At 39.1% G+C, this 20,302-nt stretch overlaps 1 protein-coding gene across 2 annotated transcripts in view; it reads left to right on the top strand.

The window, feature by feature from the left end:
- The window catches only part of LOC109934064 (plexin-A2), a 434,576-nt gene that overhangs the window by 55,313 nt on the left and 358,961 nt on the right, over window positions 1–20,302 (top strand). For both annotated transcript variants that reach the window (XM_048612014.1, XM_048612015.1), the window contains 3 exons: window positions 341–437; window positions 5,392–6,603; window positions 9,522–9,704. In XM_048612014.1, the coding sequence (XP_048467971.1) occupies window positions 5,461–6,603; window positions 9,522–9,704 (1,326 nt within the window). In that variant the 5' untranslated portion in view covers window positions 341–437; window positions 5,392–5,460. The remainder of the gene's footprint in view (window positions 1–340; window positions 438–5,391; window positions 6,604–9,521; window positions 9,705–20,302) is intronic.

Here is a 20,302-nt window from a genome sequence, read left to right as displayed (position 1 = left end):
ATAGATAGTTGGGGTGCCAATGATTATTATAATGATTGCACAGAGGGAAGGTCTTGAGTCTTCAATGATAGTTGGGCAAAATAAACTGAATCAGCTTAGCAATTTAAGATTTAAACACTATTCCAGTAACCCTGATTTGTCCTGGATATGTCCATCCAGGATTACAGCGCCAATAACCAGATTGAACTGGTGAACAAGAAAATGTAAATTTGTAGAACAGACTGCAACACTTAATCCTGGCTGACATCTGTAACCAGAGTGTTAAATATTTATGTGAATTGATATTGTTTTCTTTCCATCATGCATTTCACTATGTGAAATTATTTCCTCTTATCTTTAGGACAGCAGAGAAAATCAATCATTGGTTTACTTCACAATATGGGGGAAAAATAAAAATCCTTCACGTGACCTCCTGAAGTCTAAAAGCATTGTTTCCTGTGAGTATTTCAATCACTCAAAAATACATATGTAGAACTACTTTCAAACCATACTGAACAGGCTTCACTACAGTCAAATATGAAAATAATCCATGTCTAGTTTTGTGAAAAAAAGTGCAATAGTGAACTGCAAATCTTTTCATCATTCTTTTCAGTCAGGTGTTTTATTTATGCATTCTTTTGAAAAACATAAATCACAGCAACACACTTTAAATTGAAATCTCTGAACAAAAATTAAGAACAAAATGGTTGTATTTGGCGTAATGTTCAGAATCTTGTCATAATGGTACATTTTTGCCATGGACACGATAATTTGCTGATTGATGCTATAAACCTACTTCTTAAAGATGACATTGAAAGCTTGACCTCATCCTGTTTGAGAGAAGACCTGGTCAATCTTTCAATATGTGAGCCTCAATTAATGGGGAAATCAGTGTTTGAAGTTTGTTTGCAGCCAACTGGAAATTAACTTTGAATGGTTTGCGTTCCACCTCCTGAGGATTTTGATATTGGGCCATTTTGGACTAGAGATATAGGTTTTATCCAAACAAAGAACGTGAGATTCAATCAAAGTAAGAAAATAATCTCAATTAGAAAAATAGAAAAGAGACATTGTAATGGTTGTATTTATTATAAAGAGAATAACAACAAAGCGACCAATTACAAAAGTGACTTTTTAACATTTTATTGAGCTCTTCCTGGCATTTGTAAAACAGAGCCTGGTTGATTAGCCGCCATGGTGCAGGAGCTGTGAAATTTGAAAATGAACTTTGAAATTCCTTGCAATTAGTTTGAGGTCTAAGCATATTTTATACTTGGATCAGGAATTTTACATAATCTGAACGAATAGAACGTGTTATTTTTTCACACTGTTTCTGATCCAAGTGTATAGTTTCAATATATATTTGCCAGATGCCTATTTGTGTTGCAAATCTCTCAAACAAAAAAGGCTCCATAATCATAAAATATATAACACAGAACTAAGCTACTCAGTCGAATTAGAATGCATTATTGCTTATCCTCTACATGTCTCTGTAATAGTGTTGATATGTTTAGCAGTACAATGTACCAGTTACACTTATTATAAAGGTGAGGGTGAACAAGTGCTGTATGTCCTAACTGGTCTCTCTATTGACATTCAAAATACCTAAGCCGCAGTCATTAATGAGGTAAGTCAATTGCTGCAAACCACAAACACAGATTACAGTTTTATCTTTAGTCGGGCAAAAGACATTTGACGTTCCCCACTGCAGTAGGCTTAAACAAGGTGCAAAATCTCAGTCCCTCTGCAGCAAGATTGCATGTCTAAGCGAGATGTAAAATTCCATGTCACATCTCAGCCAAATTAAGTACGAATGGAAGGTTCCCATGGCTGAAGGATGCTTGAGAACTGGTTGTGTTGTTTAGTACAATCTGACAGCATGCAGGTTATTTCCTATCCTGTCTCCATTTCACAAATAAATGGATTAATTAAACGCAAGTCCATAAGTCTCCGTGTAGAGATTTGAACTCGTGTCCTGGGTCCCTAATATCCACTGATTTTCTGGGTCCTCAGCCCATATTACATTGGCACACACGAGTGTTTCTGTAAGCCTGGCCAGCTAGTGGTGAAGGATGGTGAAGCCCCACTGTGATAGGCTGCTGCTGAGTAACCAAAGTCAACAACTTCTTGCAGGGAGGTATGTCACGGTTCGAAAGGTTGGAAAATGGCCCGAAGCTGGGAATGTGTTGGCAACCAGGTATACCATTCTCTGATAACAACTTTCAGGCATTCCTACCTCCTGGTCTTGCCTTGAGGAATCAAATTCTGCCCATGGCTTTTCAGTTCTTAGTCCAGCAATTGACCATGCATTGATTTTTAACGCATCTGGGTTTGAGGACAAAAGGCTGGAGGGATGCATACCATCTATTCCAAAGATGACACCTTCAGCAATACAGCACTGCACTGGCTGTCAATGCTGTTTGCATGTTCAAGCCCAGAGATTGCCTGAAGGACAGTTTTGTCTGACCAGTTGACAGATCAGATCTATTTAAAATTGACTTGAATAAAAGCAACTCTTGAGGATTAACAGGATAGTTTGTAAGGAGCGGTTGACTGTATTTGCAAATGAGGAAGACAACATTTAGCCTTTTATTTGACATTGCTCTGTGGCTATTAGATTAAAATTCCGTGCCAGGACTGAGGTGAAACATTTTGATTTGTTGAAGCTCTTGTGTAACTGCTTACAGAGCTTCTGAAAATGTTTTTTTTCAGGTAAAAAAACTTTAGGCTGCTGGAAGCCTTTTGGTGATTATACATTCCACTAAACTCAAAATCCTGTCTCCATCAATTCAATTTTCAATAGGGGGATATTGAAAATGCCTCTTTTTTTTTTTACTCCTCCTACGCAGCCACCATTGAAGGATATTTCCAGCTGGTATGATAATTAGCTCGTTTTACAGTCTTCACGCACTCTGCTTGTTGGTACCGTTTAACATCAGAGTCTCAATCCAAGCACCAGTGAATGGAGCTGAGCACATACTGAGTTTGCAAGACCAGCTGGCTAGTGTAACAGATGGAAGCTCCTTTCACTGTGAGTTGGCTAGAGAGTGGCAGCACACCATCACTTCAGAACACCTTCCTAATGAAAATTAATGTGGCAGCGACAGAATTGAGACTGGTACACATGTGCCAGAAATGTTTCTTCTGCTATGAATATCTGATTTTGTCTTGCTCGTTGTGTGAAACTTCGAATTTAATATCAAACTCATATGCACCAGCCTTGCAATTCTAATAATAAGTATTTTGGCATTTGCAATTGTTTCTGTTTCCACATCAGAATATTACACACTGTTTGAATTCACTTAGACATTGCATGTTAATATCCTACAGCCCAAATATTTTAGCAAGATTAGGAATAGGCATCAGACCAAGCTAAAGCAAAAACACATTTGGTTGGATTTACCAAAAGCACAATAGAGAGCAGAATAGCTGAGGTAGTGATCAGATTTTTTTTCAGGTATGTTATAAGTGAGGAGGTCATTAAGTACTGCCATAACTATTAAGGAATTGTTTGGACTAAGATATGATGGAGGGTTTTTTTGATTATCAATGTGACAGCATAGGGTTGGTGCTAAGACTGAGTGCTCACTAAAAACAGGGCTTCCAAAGCAGATTAGGCTGTAAATTTTGACGTGCTGGTGCATGGTGTTAATAGAAATGGGGGCTATGTAATGGAAGCTATTAGTCAATTACTTAAGCAACTGATTCAGATCTTAAATTGTTGGCATCAACTGGAGCAAGCTCAGTGTTGCATCTGTAGTGCAAAAGGGTAATGCCAAATCTAGGAAACTAAGGGCTTATTAGTTTAACTTTGAATAAATTGCAAGGTGGGAATGATTGGAGATGTGTTCTGTGTTTATCTTAAAAGAGAGACAATATTAATGAATCACAGCATGTTTTCTGGAGCAGTATGTTACCAATTTGAATCCAACAGGATCTATTTTGAGGCCATTACTTTTTGCCATCTTTATTTAAAGACCTGGATCAAAGATTTGACGAAATTTGAGAGTTTATAGATGTTGAACATGCATAGCAGTTGGATGTAAATAAATGGTTTTTAGCATATTTAGATATAATTTAGGAATTTGATAATATGTCTGGCAGAAGTCTTTCAATACTGAACAAACAAAACAATGCATTTGGTCAGTGTACTGTTTTCAACATAAATATATGCTAATAAATATAGTTCATGAATTGAGAAAAGTCCATTTGCATTGATACCAGACTCTAATACAAACAGACAAGGTTTTCTGATGTAACAAAGTTAACTAAATATATACCTAAAAACACAATTTTTTTTTCTTTGACAACAAAGTCACATTGTACAATGCATGCACTAAGGATGTGTTTGTTCCTTGTGTTGATGGGCAACAGTAGAGACTGGTGATAATAGTCACTGATCTCTTCTGTATCTGTGATTTTCTTCACTCCATTATTGTTAAGTAAACCTTTACTGCTCAGCCCTTGAAAATCTGGAATTCTCTGCTTAAACCTCCCTGCTTTGCTGCCCTTCTCTTTTGAGAAGATTCTTGAGAACATGCTTCTTTTGCTAAGCTTTTGGTCAGTTGTTCAAATAATCCCAAAAATGAGCCTGTGATTTTTGATTACATTAAAGGAACTATGTAAATACAGTTAGTTAAGGTGTCCTGGAATTTGTTTGATTGCCACTGGGGTGAGAATCTATTTAGTTCTTTTCCTGTTTTGTCTCGACCAAGAGATTAGATGATGAATATAATTATTTGGGTCTGATTGAGCCAGACTTAACAGATGGTCTCTTCTTAATATTTTTTCCAAAATTCTTGAACGTAGATTCACAAGGCATTCATGTCTCCACCATTTTATTGAAGTGGCCAGATATTTATTTTAAGCAAGTTACTAATGTAGTACCAGATAAATGATCTTATCATTGTATAATGGTATATTACAATATTATGTCAAGACTAGAGTTAGAAAGATTAATCAGTATTAAAGTAGTGCAGGAAATTCAACTAGGGAGGCTTACCATCAAATTGTTCTAAATCCTGGTCCTGAGATACTTTTGTTCCAGTGACTTGGAGAAACCGATCCCAACTGATCACTTTTAGTACATTGGGGTTGTCGCTGACTGTAGGGAGTAGAGTTGTGGAAATTAGCAATGCAGTATGTGATTTTTCAGTGCAGTTCAGTTTTGCAGGTTTGAGGTGGGGTCTAAGCCAGATGTAAAATTCCATGTCCGTACAAAGATGATTGATCTTGGCTCAGGAACATCAACTGGGTGATGGGTGACTGTCCATGACCCACTTACAGCATTGGTGTTCCCTCAAAAGAGACGTCAAGCACAGTCTTTTCATACATGTAAACAGTATTTAAATTTAATACATTTGATATTTCATAACATGCTTGCATGTACTAACCATTTGATTTGCCTTTCAGAGTCATGTAAACATCACAACTTGGAATTAAGCACTTCCTGCAATAAAGCTGAGAAAAGTGTGTCCCAAAATGTCAAACTGTGTGGCTCCTTTCGCTATCCTCCTCATTGTCCTTTCACGGCCCTCATGGAGCAGCAAGGAATATGTCAGCTTTCCCATCCAGAATCGGGACTGGACACTCAACCACTTGGCTGTTCATAGTATAACAGGGAATGTTTATGTTGGAGCTGTCAATTGGATTTACAAACTGTCGAGCAACTTAACGCTGTTATTGAAGCATGAAACCGGTCCAGAAGAGGATAACAAATCTTGCTATCCTCCACTGATTGTTCAGCCTTGTAATGAACCCTTGACAATGACTAACAATGTAAACAAATTGCTTCTTATTGATTACTCTGAAAATAGGTTGCTGGCCTGTGGGAGTCTCTTTCAGGGTGTTTGCAAACTCCTGCGACTGGATGATCTCTTTATATTGGTAGAACCTTCTCATAAGAAGGAACACTACTTATCGAGCGTTAATGAAACGGGGACAATGTATGGTGTAATTGTCACATCTGAGGGATCAGACAGCAAGCTCTTTATTGGAACTGCAGTGGATGGCAAGCAAGACTATTTTCCAACTATTTCAAGCAGGAAATTGCCACAGGATCCTGAATCTTCTGCTATGTTTGATTATGTGTTACATAGTGATTTTGTTGCTTCCTTGATTAAAATCCCATCAGACACCCTGGCTCTGGTGTCTCACTTTGACATATTTTACATTTATGGTTTTAGCAATGGAAATTTTGTGTATTTTTTAACAGTACAACCAGAAACTGAAGGAGTTACTGGATCCACAAATGACCAGTTCTATACTTCGAGAATTGTGCGTTTATGCAAAGAAGATGCCAAATTCCATTCGTATGTTTCACTCCCTATGGGCTGCATAAAGAATGGAATTGAATATCGCCTTTTGCAAGCTGCATATTTGTCAAAGCCAGGAAGTGTTTTGGCGAAATCTTTAAATATTTCTACGGATGATGACGTTTTGTTCACCATATTCTCGAAAGGTCAAAAGCAATATAAGCACCCACCAGATGAGTCAGCACTCTGTGTGTTTGTTGTGAAGTATATTAATCAACAGATAAAGGACAGACTACAGTCATGTTACCGTGGTGAGGGGAATCTGGAACTGAACTGGTTACTAGGAAAGGATGTCCGCTGCACCCATGCGGTAAGTCCCCCCAGTATTCCTCCTTGAATGATTTCTGTTACTGTTTTAAACATTTTGCTTTGCTTATCCAAAAATTAATCTTACTTTTATGAAGTTGTGAAATATGTAGAATAAAAGTCCCAAGGTACTCAGCCAAGAAAACTATTGAAACACAGTCACCATTGTTATGTAGGAAGAATGCACAGCTAGATCCCACAATAATGATGTCTTGATAACCAGGTAATCTGTTGATGCGATATTTATTGAGGGATGAGGGATAGGCAATAGCCAAGACATCCCAGAGAAATGCCCAAGATTTTCTTTTGAATTATGCCATGAGCGCATCTATTTCCACCTGAGAGGATAACTGGGGAATAGTTTAAAGTCTCATCCAAAAGATGGTACCTCCAACAATGTAACTTTCCCTCAGTAACACACTGGAACATCAGCCTAGATTTGATGAAGTATATTTCTAATCCAGACGTACTTCAGATGCTTTTCATCTAGATTTTTTTTTAGAAATATGCAATGCAATTAATATTAAACTGGAATTGTAACTTTGTAACTGTAACACACACAAATTTTATGTTAGTTGCCTTTAGATGGAAAACCAAGATCATGAAAGAGGCCCACTAACATGATATTAAGAATGAAAATGTGAAGGGCTTGAGTGGAAGTGTGCGTCCAGTGTTTGGTGGATTGATAACTGAAGCATGCTGAAAAATGAAACAAGTTTAGTATTTTAAACTTAAGCATTAAGCTTCAGTAAAGTCTAATGAGGACATGGAATCCCCCATTTGCAAATATTGGATGGGACAAGCTTGACTTCAGCAGAATCCATAATAACTTTAAAAAAGTTTTCTATTTACTTTTTCAAAGCCAAAATTGAATGGGCATGTTGGAAAAGACAGGGGAATGAAAATAAGCGGAAAGAGCAAATAAGTTTAATAAGTTCTATGGTAGACAAACAGAAGGCTGGAAGAACATAGCAAGCCAGGCAGCATCTGGAGGAAAGGAGCAGTCAACGTTTCGGGTATTACCCTTCTTCAATACTGGATGTGGGGGTTAGGGAAGCTGCCGATATGATTGGGGAGAGAGGGTTGGAGGCGGAAATGTGGTGATAGATGGACACCGATAGTAGGTACGACCTGGTTGCTCGATGGGAGGGATGGATCCATTTAGTAGCTGGAAGGGAGGGTCAGAAGGTGGAATGGAAGGGAGGAGATGGGGACGGGGGGAGTGGTGGAGGAGGGGAGGGGATAGTGGGAAGGTTATTTGAAATTCGAGAACTCCATGTTGAATCCTCCAGGCTGTAGAGCTGAAGGGCTGAAGAGGTCACAGCAGTGAGTAAGGGCCTCACTGAGTACACATCAGAGGGATGCAGAGAACTTTTTCAAAGTGGGCATCCTTTGTGGTGGTTTGAACCTGATTAGAGACGAAAAACCTGGAGATGCTGGCATCTAACATAGAGGCTAGAAGAACACAGAAAGCCAGGCAGCATCTGGAGGAAAGGAGAAGTTAACATTTCGGGTATTACCCTTCTTCAGGACTGGATGTGGGCCATATATTGGAGGAGGAGATATTGTTCATTTAATTCAGCCAATATGAGTGAATATTGGTGTGTAAGCATTCTTAATGCTGTTGCTATCTTTTGAGACAGTGTTATTTGTCTGCTTTATATTGTGTCACTATCACTAGAGTGGAATAATTGGACATAAATATGTCCATGTTGTGTCACGCTGTGACGTCTCATGGTACGGTATTTGTTTTAAATGGAGGTTCAGGGCATACAAAATTGAACAGCTTCCATCACCTCTCTGTGACTGCTTACAAAGTAGGCTAGCAATGGTGGGCCACTAGTCTACCAAAAGGACTGATGGACCAATATTTACTGGGAGGGAGGAGAATCAAAAAGGTTTTATTTGTGTATATCTTTACTTTCTGTTACACTAGTAATAACTGTCAGTTTTTAAAACCTCACCAGGTTTATCACACAAAATGAAAGCAGTGTCTTTTTAAGTCAGCCATTTTTGAGTCCATGTCATAATACTTCAATTTTATGCTTTCAATTTAGCTACACTGAACAGTGCTACAAATCCTAACTGTGACAATGTTGGATTAAGAAATCCACTTCTTCGTATTTATCCTGTAGGAGTAGCATTTATTTAGTTGGAAGTAATTTTGTTTCAGATTGACAAATCTTAGCTCCAGCAGAGACGAAAGTAGGTTTAAGATGTTACAGAGCAATGATACTCATGAGATGAGTTTCGTGTATTGGGCCATGGGCTTTGCTAGAAAAGTTGATATGTATTGACCATCTATTGTTTCTCTGATGCAACTGTGACATTCTAGACCATATGACAAGGTAATGTTGGTATGGGATTGGACTCACATGCTAGTCTAGGTGAGGACAGTAGGTTTTCAAAGAACATTTAAGGCACCAATAGAGTTTTTCTGACCATTCAGCTCTGTAGTTGCTTTTATTGATGCAAAGTGGGAATGTGGATTTGACATTACGTTCAGATCAGCCAGGATGTTAGAGCAGGCATGTGGGGCTGAATGGCCTGTGCCTGCTCCTGATTCGTATGTTCTTTTCACAATGTATTTTTAGTCTCGGTTATCAGAATTCACTTGTTAATCTGGGTGTGAAGTTTGACAATAAATTCTGAGATCATATTATTCCCTCATTTGAGATACTGGCTTGTTGCACCCCCAGTTGACATTGCTGAGGTTTCGTAGTTGCTGAGATGGAGTACTTGTGTCTGAAATGTAAAGGTATGTCACCTCACTTGCATATTGTAACATCAGGGTACTGCATCATTCCACTGACTTCTCAGGATACTTTCTGTAAATGTTTCACAGAAAATTATAATATTTTATGTCGTGGATGACTCTTAAATGAATTGTTGCAATCTGAGACTTTGCTTTCTTCCTTACAGCCAGTTCCAATTGACGATGACTTTTGTGGATTGGATATAAACCAACCCCTTGGGGGCTCTGTGCTTGTGGAAGGCATAGCAGTTTTCACGGAGGATAGAGACCGAATGACATCTGTGGCGTCCTATGTCTACAATGATCACTCTGTGGTTTTCGTAGGAACTAAGAGTGGGAAACTTAAAAAGGTAAAGTAGAATCTCGAGTTTCAGATGCAATGGGGCTAATCTCCACTCAAAACAAATCAACAGTGCTTACATGCAGCAGACATGTTTTCTAAAAAAAACTTAAGCTACCAACAATTCATCATGTGAGATCTTTGTTTGTTTTCTAATGAACAGAATGTCATAGACATTAACAAGTCTATTTAGTTAAAGACAGTTCAACCAGGGATCAATGCACCACCAAAATGAATTAAGTGATTGTCTCAGGAGTGTGTACTTTTTGAGTCTCTCAGCAATTAGACAAAGTTGAGGAAAAAAAAGCTCAGTAGAAAAATATGATTTTTTAAATAAAATATTCCACACCCAAAATGTTAATTCCTCTGTTGCCTCCAGAGACACTAACCTGACCTGATATGTTCCCAACTCTGTTTTTGTTTCAGAATTGATATCGCTTGCATGACACTTCCTGAACATGAGATTGACACAAATTTGCACTCTTTAGAAAGCCTGGTGCAATCACATTGATTTATTTTGTCACAGTGCATCGATAAATACCTCCCTGCAGATTTTATTTATATTTTCTCTCAATATTTTTTTACCAGTATTAAATGTGAAGTCTTCATGTTTTACAATGGGTCCTTTTATAAATCTCCACATTACAGTACTCTAAACCACTAGGAAGGGAATTTCCTTAAGTCCGTCCTGTGGAGGTCCTTTTTCAAAATATATACGATTAAAAATACTTTTAAGTATGATGTTTAGCAGTTATCATAAGCAGTGTTTCAGCACAGTCACCTTCAGCTTTCTGTCACTTCTGATTGGCTTAAGTGTACACAGTGATACTTCATCGCAAAGCTGAAGAAAAAGTAACATATGAGATATTCTTGGCATGAGCTGTCAGGTGATTCTTCTATTAATGGTTAATTGTATTCCAGAGTTCTTGAATGAACAAAGTCTGTATTCATCCAACAATAATTTCCAAGACTCTTTGTGCTAGCCAATAAGTATGAGGAACAAAGAAGCTTAGGTAATTAGCTGGAGACTGTTGCAACAGATATGAATATGAGCATTTTTACTTTAAATTACAGGTTACTTTGTTTATTTCATCTTTGTATTCACCTCCCCCTCTTTTTTTGTTAATCTTCTCTTGGTTATAAAGATTTAATAGTCTGATAGTTTAGATAGAAATTCAAAGACATATAAAAAATGGTTTCCATCACCAGTTAAGGTTTGTAATTTGAATGGACAGCCTTCAAATGCTTTGCACTAGAATGGTTGAGGTGAAGACTTTGCGTCTTTTAATGCAACATTGGTTAAATACTTGATGCACAGGAAGATGCATCAAGGAAATGAGAGAATAGGGCAGTTTTTTTTCATTACTTTGGCAAAGATCTTGCACAATTATGCTGAGTTCAAATGCCTCTACGTTTCTATGGTTCTGTATTCAGCAGCTAGCTATTAGTGTTCTTGATTTATTTGTAAGAAATGTATCTTTTGATAAGTTGCATCATAAAATGTTTCGCAGATTTGAGGAGATATATCTAATTAAAAAGGATGTGCTGGTCTTTTTGTTGCGCTGGAATAAGAGTAAGTCATATACCCCTTTTGAGTCTATTCCACCTTTCACTATGACCATGGTTGATCTGAAATCTAACTCCATATCTCCACATTCACGCATGTCCCTTAGTAGTTTGGGTTGACGAAAAGCTTAAGAATTGAACCAGCATCAACAGTCGCGTTTTTCCAAAATCCTACCAGCCTTTGTATTTGAAAGTGTTACATAACTTAATTCTGGAAAGCCTAAAAATGAGAACCAGCCCTACACCCCTACTCCTTGATACTCCAACTAGTGGAAGTCATGTTGCCCCCTCTACTTTGACAGTTCTACCTCATCACCCTTCCTTGGTCATTTTAAATATTTTCTTAAGAACTGGGATTGCAACATTAGTTTGTGCAGTCTGTCGTCATAATTTAAACTTTAGTAAAACTTTGCAGAACTTGTCTTTGCAGACAACCATAAACAGATTATTAATTAGACCATGAATACATTATTATCTTTCAGCTGGTTTTCTACAATGCAATATGTCATTATCATGTGATTTACTTAATTTAAGGCGTATTTGTTGTGATTCTGTATTGCAATAACTCATTTTTTAAATTATCCTTGTGATGTAGGTAATGCTAGTAAAATGCAATTATTACCAATTTCTGGGTGCATTGTTCATAATGTGATGTGCCTTCTCTTGGTTTTGAAGGTGTTTACTTTTAATGCTTAGTTCCTGTATTTATTGCTTCACCCAAAGGCTAGTGAAACTGCATCTCGGTCTCTCCAAAAGGCTCTGGAGGCTGGATCAATTAACACTAACAGCACTTGGATGAAGAGTTGTTAAAATTAGCTTTTAACTATATGGCTGCATTGAACATTCAGTTTATGTTTAAAGATTGTGGGAGAAACAAGTTCGAATTTGTGGGACATTGGTATCAGTATTAGGGAAGGAGGGAGCTGTTCTGATGGGATGAGTTCTACTGGAATCATGCTGTAATGAGGGATATAGATAGGGCTTTAAAGGTAGGGCTTCTACGACTCTGTAGAAAATTATGGAGAACATTAAAGGCAGGGTGGGAGAGGGCTCAGGACTGGTCCTGAAAACTTTCATAACCAGCATTAGGACAAAGCATGGAAAGGGTCAGGAATCTAACTTCAGACACAGCAGATAAAGGAACGACTATGAGAAGAGGGTGGTCAATGCAGGATTGATTATGTTGCACTTAATTAGGTGTGATATGTCAAACCAGGTAAATGCGTTTGCAACATAGATTGTAATTAACAGCTACAATGTTGTGGGTATCGCAGAGATTTTGCTGCAAGACGATCAAGGCTGGGAACTAAATATCCAAGGATACATTTCCTATTGAAAGGACAGTCAGATGAGCAGAAATGCCTCTTTAGTAAGAAATGAATTAAGTTGATAGCAAGAAGCAATATAGGGCCATTCTGCCTAGAATCTGTCTGGGTACGGTCAAGGAACCACAAAGGGAAAAAGATCCTGATGGGAGTTAAAAGCAGGCCTCCTAGCTGTAGTCCGAATGTGGGGCAGAAAATAAATCAGGGGATAGTGCCTTTTTTACATTCCTTTTCTACTACAATAATTGTAGCAGACTTCAGAATGCACGTGGACTGCAAAAATCAGGTTGGTAGCGAATGTCAAGAAAAAGAACTCATAGAATATCTGAGTTTTTTTTGGAGCAGCTTGTGGTGCAGCCCCCTAGGGAACAGGCAATTTGGATTTGATGTGTAATGAGGCAGACTTGATTAGGAAGCTTAATGTGAAGGAACCCCTATGGGGCAGTACAATAACATGCTAGCATTCATCCTGCAGTTTGAGAGAGAGAAGCTTCAATCAGATGTAATGATATTATCTCGAGTAAAGGTAGCTACGAAGCTATGAGGGGGGAACTGGCCAGAGTTGATTGGAAGGAGTGCCTAGCAGGGAGATGGTGAAGCAGCAATGGCAGGAGATTCTGGGGGTAATTTGGGAGGCACAGCAGAAATTAATCCTAGGGAAGAAGAAATGTACTAAGCAGATTTGGAATATTGAGCATTTTGGGCCCCGTATTTAAGGAAAAATGTACAGGCCTTGGAGGGAGACCAGAGGAAGCTTATGATTAAGGGCTCGTCATGTGTGGAGTGGTTGAGGACTCTGGGTTTGTGCTTGATTGACTTTAGAAGGATGCAGGGGAATGAATGAAACTTAGAGAATATTGAGAAACCTTGACAGAGTGGACATGGAGAAGATGTTTCCATTGGGCGAGACAAGGACTTGAGGGCACACCCTCAGAGTGAGGGACCACCCTTTAAAACAGAGATGAAGAATTTTGTCAGTCAAAAAGTGATGAATCTGTGGATCTCGTTACCACAGAAAGCTGTGGAGGTCAAGTAATTGAGATTCTAGATTAATAAGGGGATCAAAAGCTATAGGGAGGAGACGAGAGAATTGAGTTGAGAAATATGTCGGTGATCGAAAGATACAGTAGGCCCGATGAGCCAAATGACCTAATTCTGCTCCTATATCTTATGGTCTTGTGTTTCTGTATGGACCTGGAGGTATGATTTAACCTACTAGAATGTGCTCTGTTCATCTCTTTATTGTCATAACCTAAGTATGCAAAAGAATTCTTCAGAAAAAACAGGAGAAAGAAAACACACATTTTGAGAGTTACTAAGGGCATAAATATATTATGTTTTTTTTTTCAAGAATGATAATATAGTGTCACAATGGCCACGTATTCATCCAGCAGTGACTTTTTGTATAGTGTATACTACCTGGTGCTGGTGAGAGTATATTAAAATATCAGCAAGTTGTTTTGCAGCTACAGAAAGCTTCAAGACTAAGCATAACTTCTTTCTTCATTTTCTTTCAATGCTCACCAATTAAAGGCAGGGTTTTTAGAAAAATTATATCAGTTGGATACTGCTGCTAAAATTCAGGCATTATCTTTTTAAGATTAAATTAAGTAAGAACATGGCTTGTTTATTTTTCTGGTTCTAATTTTTTTTGATCATGGTCAACTAGTTCTGGTTCAGCAAAAAAGAACTTGCATGTATATTGAGCCTTTCATTTCTTCAGGATACCCAAAGTACTTTATTCCCAAAATTTGTTGTGCAGTTGCTGTTGTAGGAAAAAGCAGCCATTTAAAGCAGAGCAAGCTCTTTCAGATGCAACTTAAATAAATTACCATATAACATATATGCCATGTTAAAAGTATTGTCCTGAATTCCTTTCTTCACATTGGATTTTTTCCATTGCTCAAGAGGGCCTCAATTTAATGTGTCATCTAGAAGACAGTGCCTTTGATATTGCAGCACTCCCTTGCTACTGCACTAAAGCGTTTTGTCTGAATTGTGCTCCAGTCACTGGAATGTGTCTTCAACATGACAAGAGAGCTACCTCTGAGCTGGCACTGGCCCTTGAATTTACATCTGTTGCTCAGCGCACAGAGCTGCAGATCTTTATCGATTAGCTAAAGAGAGAGATGGTTGGGTGGCAGGTTCAGTCACTGGGCAAACAAGTCTGTCTCCTGGTGACTGAACAAATAATAGCATTGGCAAATAGCTAGAAATGGGTTGCTTAGCTGTGTTGCAAGTTGAGAGATAATGCATAATATACAGAAACTGAAAAGAAAGCGAGTAAATTAAAGTTAACGTTTGGCTGTCAACAAATGCCAACTGTCCTGCAACTGTTTGCCAGTGTATTTTCGTTGTTCTCTACCTGCCTGCCTAATGGGAACTGGGACAGGGATACTGTTGTGCTGTAATCCTGTACCTTCCCTCCCCACTCCCAGCTAATTTAGTTTATCTGTCTGAGGCATGAGATGATCAGCAGTCCCAAACAGACATGTAATTCCTGGCAAGAATAAGAATCCAGGCACTGCTAAGTTGTTTTTATAACATTTTTGGAACTATCATAGACAGAATGTATGTGTTCCCTTTACTGCCTACAGTCAGCATGCTTTGTGTGAAATAGGTGCGTGTATTCTTAGCCTCAGTGTGAATCTCAATTAAATACTTTCAACAGCAAACTTTCATGAGTTTAAGAATAAAGTTTGTTTTTTTTCTCACAATACACCCTGATAATACCCAATGTTATCTTCTCAATCTGATGTGTGTGTGTGTGTGTGCGTGTGTCACACAAGTTCAGGAAAAGAGTTTATATTACATGTAATATATTTTGTATTACTGAATTTGGATAACTCAGTCTCTGATTTACGATCTCTGGTCTCCCGCAAGGCAGATTTAGTATCTTTAATGCAGTTCATGTTTTAAAGTTGAAGTGTAACCGTTAAAAACCAGGGTTCTTGACAGACAGTGAGGTTTCTTGTTGTCGTATTTTGAGGAGGTTGGTTTGTGGTTGAACTAGAATTGGAACAAACTGGGGGGAGCTGTCTTTGGGAACTGACACTTCTAAAGTATTGCTCTTAATTACCTTGGTTGCTTGATGACTTGCAGCTAATTCATGATCTAGCTTCTTGACCATCTAACCAGTAATTGGCTTTCTTGTGAAACATTTTTATCTGCAAGCAGCTTCCAGCTGATTTGAAAAGCAGGCAGTAGCATGGCTCCCTGATCATGTGACTTCATGCAAAATCTGATAACTGCCCAGATCAGGGGTGGGGGGGATATGTATTTTGTTATTCAAATCTCTAAGACTTAAGGCAATAATCTTGATATGGTCAGCAAATGAAAGCGTCAGTCACTTCAATCTGCTGCCATTTGATCTCCACTTTTATTTCAGAATGTACATGGGCCAATCTTGAGATTTCATAGGTCTTTAAGCAAGGCCTATTCTTAAGTAAAGAGATCTGTGTATTGTGTGAATGACAATGAATGCCCATGTTTAATTAGGTATTTGCTTGAGACTGGGAAATCTCTGCAGCTAAATGTCAGTGGTCACTAAATGTACAGCAGCATCTTAAAAATTTGTTTGGGTCCAGTTTTAAGAAGTATTGACTGAAATTTCAAACTTTGGATTCACTGTATTTGGGATGAGAAAATATTGATTGGTTGCACCACCTAGAGTAACTTGGACCTCACTTAGACCATAGGACCACAAGATATAAGAGCAGAATTAGGCCACTTGCTCTGCCATTCAATAATGGCTGACATTTCTCAATCCCATTTTCCTGCCTTCTCCCCATAACCTTTGATTCCCTTTCTCATCAAGAACCTATCTATCTCTGCCTTAAAGACAATCTATGACTTGTCCTCCATAGCCCTCTGTGCCAATGAGTTCCATGAATCACGACTCTCTGGCTGAAGAAATTCTTCCTCATCCCATTACTCTGAGTCTGTGCCCTTGGATCCTTGCCTCTCCTAGTAGAAACATCTTCTCCACATCCACTCTATCCAGGCCTCTCCAGTGTTCTGTAAGTTTCAATGATATTACCTGCTCATCCTTCTAAACTTCATGAAGTACAGACCCAGAGTCTCCAACGACTCCTCTTATGACAAGCCCGTCACCCCGGGATCATTCTGATAAGACTCCTCTGGATCCCCTCCAACACTCTCACATCATTCCTAAGATATGCAGCCAAAAAGTGCTCTCAATATGTCAAATACGGTCTGACCAGAGTGTTAAACAGCCTCCACATTACACCTCTGCTCCTGTATTTGAGCCTTCACAAAATTAATGCTAACATTTGGCTTCCTAACTACCAACTGAACCTACATGTTAACCTTAAGAGAATCCTGAACTAGAAGTCTCAAGTCCTTCAGTGGTTCGGATTTCCAAAGCCTTTCCACATTTTAACAATAGTCAGCACCCCTATTTTTCTAACCAACATGCATAAGCAAACACTTTCCCACATTGTATTCAAGCTGCTACTTTGCCCACTCCCCTAGCCTATTCAAGGGATTCCAAAACCTCCCCACTGCCTCACTATTACCTGTCCCTATCATTGTATCATCTGCAAACCTAGCAACAACGCCCTTAGTTCCTCCATCCAGATTGTTAATATATGACGTGAATAGTTGTGGCCTCCACACTGACCCTGTGGAACGCCATTAGTAGCTAACTGCTACTTTCTGCCTTCTGCCAGTTAGCCAATCTTCCATCCATGCCCAAAAAACCCCATGGATGCTGGAAATCAGAAACAAAAACTGAAATTGTCAGGAAAACTCAGCAGGTTTGGCAACATCTGTGGAGAGAAAGCAGAGTTACTGTTTTGGGTCCAATAACCCTCCTTCAGAACCTCTATCCATGCAGTACCTTGACCTTAACACCATCGGTTGTTATTTTATTTAGCAGCCTCCTGTGCGGCACCTTGTCAAAGGCCTTCTAGAAATCCACATAGGTAGTGTCTGCAGTCCACTTTCTCTAACTTGCTTATTCTATCTTCAAAGAAATCTAACAGATTTGTCAGGCATGAATTCCCCTTGACATACTGTGCTGAGTCAGCCCTATTTTGTCATGCACTTCCAAGTATTTACCAATGATCGAGGTCAGGCTAACCCTTCCTGTCTTCTTAAACAGGGCTGTTACGTTAGCCATTTTCCGATCCTATATAAACCACAATAAGTGGATTTTTCCCCTCCCACTCCAAGTTCCTCTGCGTTCCAGATAAGATATCCTGAACTGGATGCCAAGCAGACCACACAGCCTTTAAGACTCTCAATCCTGGCCAGACAAAACATTCCCCAGACTATACTATCCCTGATTATGTCTACATTTCTCCTTTTCTCCCTGTTCTTGAATGACTCCATGTACTGTGGTGCTGTGGTCAGTTTGGTCATCCTCCCTGCAGCCTCCAAATTGCAGGGAGCAAGAATCTCAAACTTGTTAGACAAGCTGAAGGCCTGAGGCTCCTTTAGCATTACCTCCTCAGTCCGCCTACCTGCCTTGATCGTAGTTACACCCTCCTATCCATGACCACTGCCTGAATTTGAGGGAGTGAATCGAAGGCGTGTGACTGTTTCCAGAAACAGCGTCCAGGTAACTTTTCCCCCCCGCTGATGTGTCTCCGTGTTTAAAGCTCAGATTCCAGCTTGCCAACTCTGTGTCAGAGTTCTTCAAGCAACAAACACTTGTTACAGATGTAGTCACTATGAGCCACAATGTTGCCCAGCAGCGCACTCATCATGCAGGTACAACACATCGCCTGGCCCTGTATCTCTATTTTGTTTACTTAGTTCTTAGTTTTTAAAAAGTAATTATTACTGGTCTTCTACTTTATAATGTGTAAACATTTCTCCTATTTACCTTCAATCTGAAAATACCCTTTAAGTATATATACAACTAGGTGCTGTTAACAACCCAATGAGCTTGTGATTTTTCTGTGATGTCACTTCTTGTTTTGTCCTGGACTTCAACTTATCCTGTAGGGGGGGAGAAAAAAATCCTTGAAACTATGAACCAGAAAGAGAGCAAAATGCACCTCTTGCCCTTTGCACCAAATTCCCATGCTTCCAGAATCACCAGACTATACACTGACTTCGGCTGTATCTCACTCTTGATATGATTTATCCTGTCCAATTGTGTGAAGTTTACTGATCCTTGCCCTGGCACCCTCACCACCTAGTCTTGCCGAATGTTGTCTTCTCTCACCCAATCCTTAGTTTCTCTGCTGAAAATTGATTCTGTGCTGTCTTGCAGTGAGCCTCATCAATTATGACTTCTGCAGTAAAGCCACTCCTGATATTGAGAATGGGATCATGATGAAATTTGGAAGTTGAAACATTGCTTGTTTTAGCCCCTGAACCACAGATTCTGACAGTTTTTAAATTCTTTGGGATGTGAGCATTGTTGGCTAGGCCAGGGTTTATTGTCCTTGCCTTGAGAAAGTGATGATGAGTCACTGCAGTTCCTATTGTGTAGGTAAACCCTTGGAACAGCTAAATAGTTCCAAGTCAGGATGGTGAGCCCCTTTAAGGGGAACTTGAAGGTAGTTGTTCCCATGCAACTGCTGCTTTCGGCCTTCTAGGTGATTTCCAGGTTTGCTTGGTGCTATCCGAGGGGCCTTTGTGAGTTCCTGCAGTGCATTTTGTAGGTTGTACATACTGCTGCAACTGTGCAGATGGTGAAAAGAGTAAAGTTTAAGGTGGTGGATGGAGTGTCAATCCAAGTGGGATGCTTTGTCCTGGATGGTGTCAAGTTTCTAGAGTTTCGTTGGTTCTGAAGTCATCCAGCATGCAATATTGCATTACACTCCTGACTTGGTGGGGGAACAGGTTTGAGAAGACAGGAAATAAGTTACTCGCCACAGAATTCCCAGCCTCTGACCTGCGCTTGTAGTCACAGTAATTACATGTCTGTTACAATTCAGTTTGTGTTCAGTGGTAACCCTTGGATGAGGTTAGATTCAAATGCAGTAATGTCAATGAATACCATGGGACGGTTGTTAGATTTTCTCCTGCTAGAGATTGTCATTGCTGTTGATCATTTAATTACAAACCACTAGTAATTTTGCAGGATAAAAATGGGCAGTGTTATCAACGTGGAAATAAAATGAGCAGATATTGGGTCTGAATTTGGTTATAACTATACAGTAATTATAACTTGTACTTATTTTGGCCTGTATATACCTTGGTATCATATGAGTTCATTCAAGAAAAGGGGCAGGGATTTATATATTTTGAATACACTGTTTTATTTTCAGTGAGCAAGATTTGAAAGGTGAATTTCTGATGCAAGCCATCTATTAATGGATAAATTCAGCTTGTTAAGAACTGCCAATTTCCTGAAGCTTGAAATATAGTCTTTTATCAAAAGAGCATTTTGAATAACTAGAGATGAACACTGTTGGAAAAGTTTCAGTCTCTTAATTCCCTCTGCTCTAAAAAGTCTGTTATCTTACCAGTCATTTGGATAGATACTCCACCACTTTAACATCAAATTTGTTTGCCTCTTGCAGTGATTTTTAATCATGTAATAGTGGAAGCTAATCACAGGCAACACAAAATCTGTAGCCATTCACTGACATCTTGTATTTCATAGTAAATACATCTTGTTTGATGCCTAGATTTACCAGCTGAACTCACTCTCATCCTTGATAGTAGGAACTGCAGATGCTGGAGAATCCGAGACAACAAGGTGCAGGGCTGGATGAACACAGCAGGCCAAGCAGCA

The sequence above is a fragment of the Rhincodon typus genome, chromosome 25 (assembly GCF_021869965.1).
Source record: "Rhincodon typus isolate 14 chromosome 25, sRhiTyp1.1, whole genome shotgun sequence".
Classification (NCBI taxonomy): domain Eukaryota; kingdom Metazoa; phylum Chordata; class Chondrichthyes; order Orectolobiformes; family Rhincodontidae; genus Rhincodon; species Rhincodon typus.
This window is presented reverse-complemented; position numbering and strand designations above follow the sequence as displayed.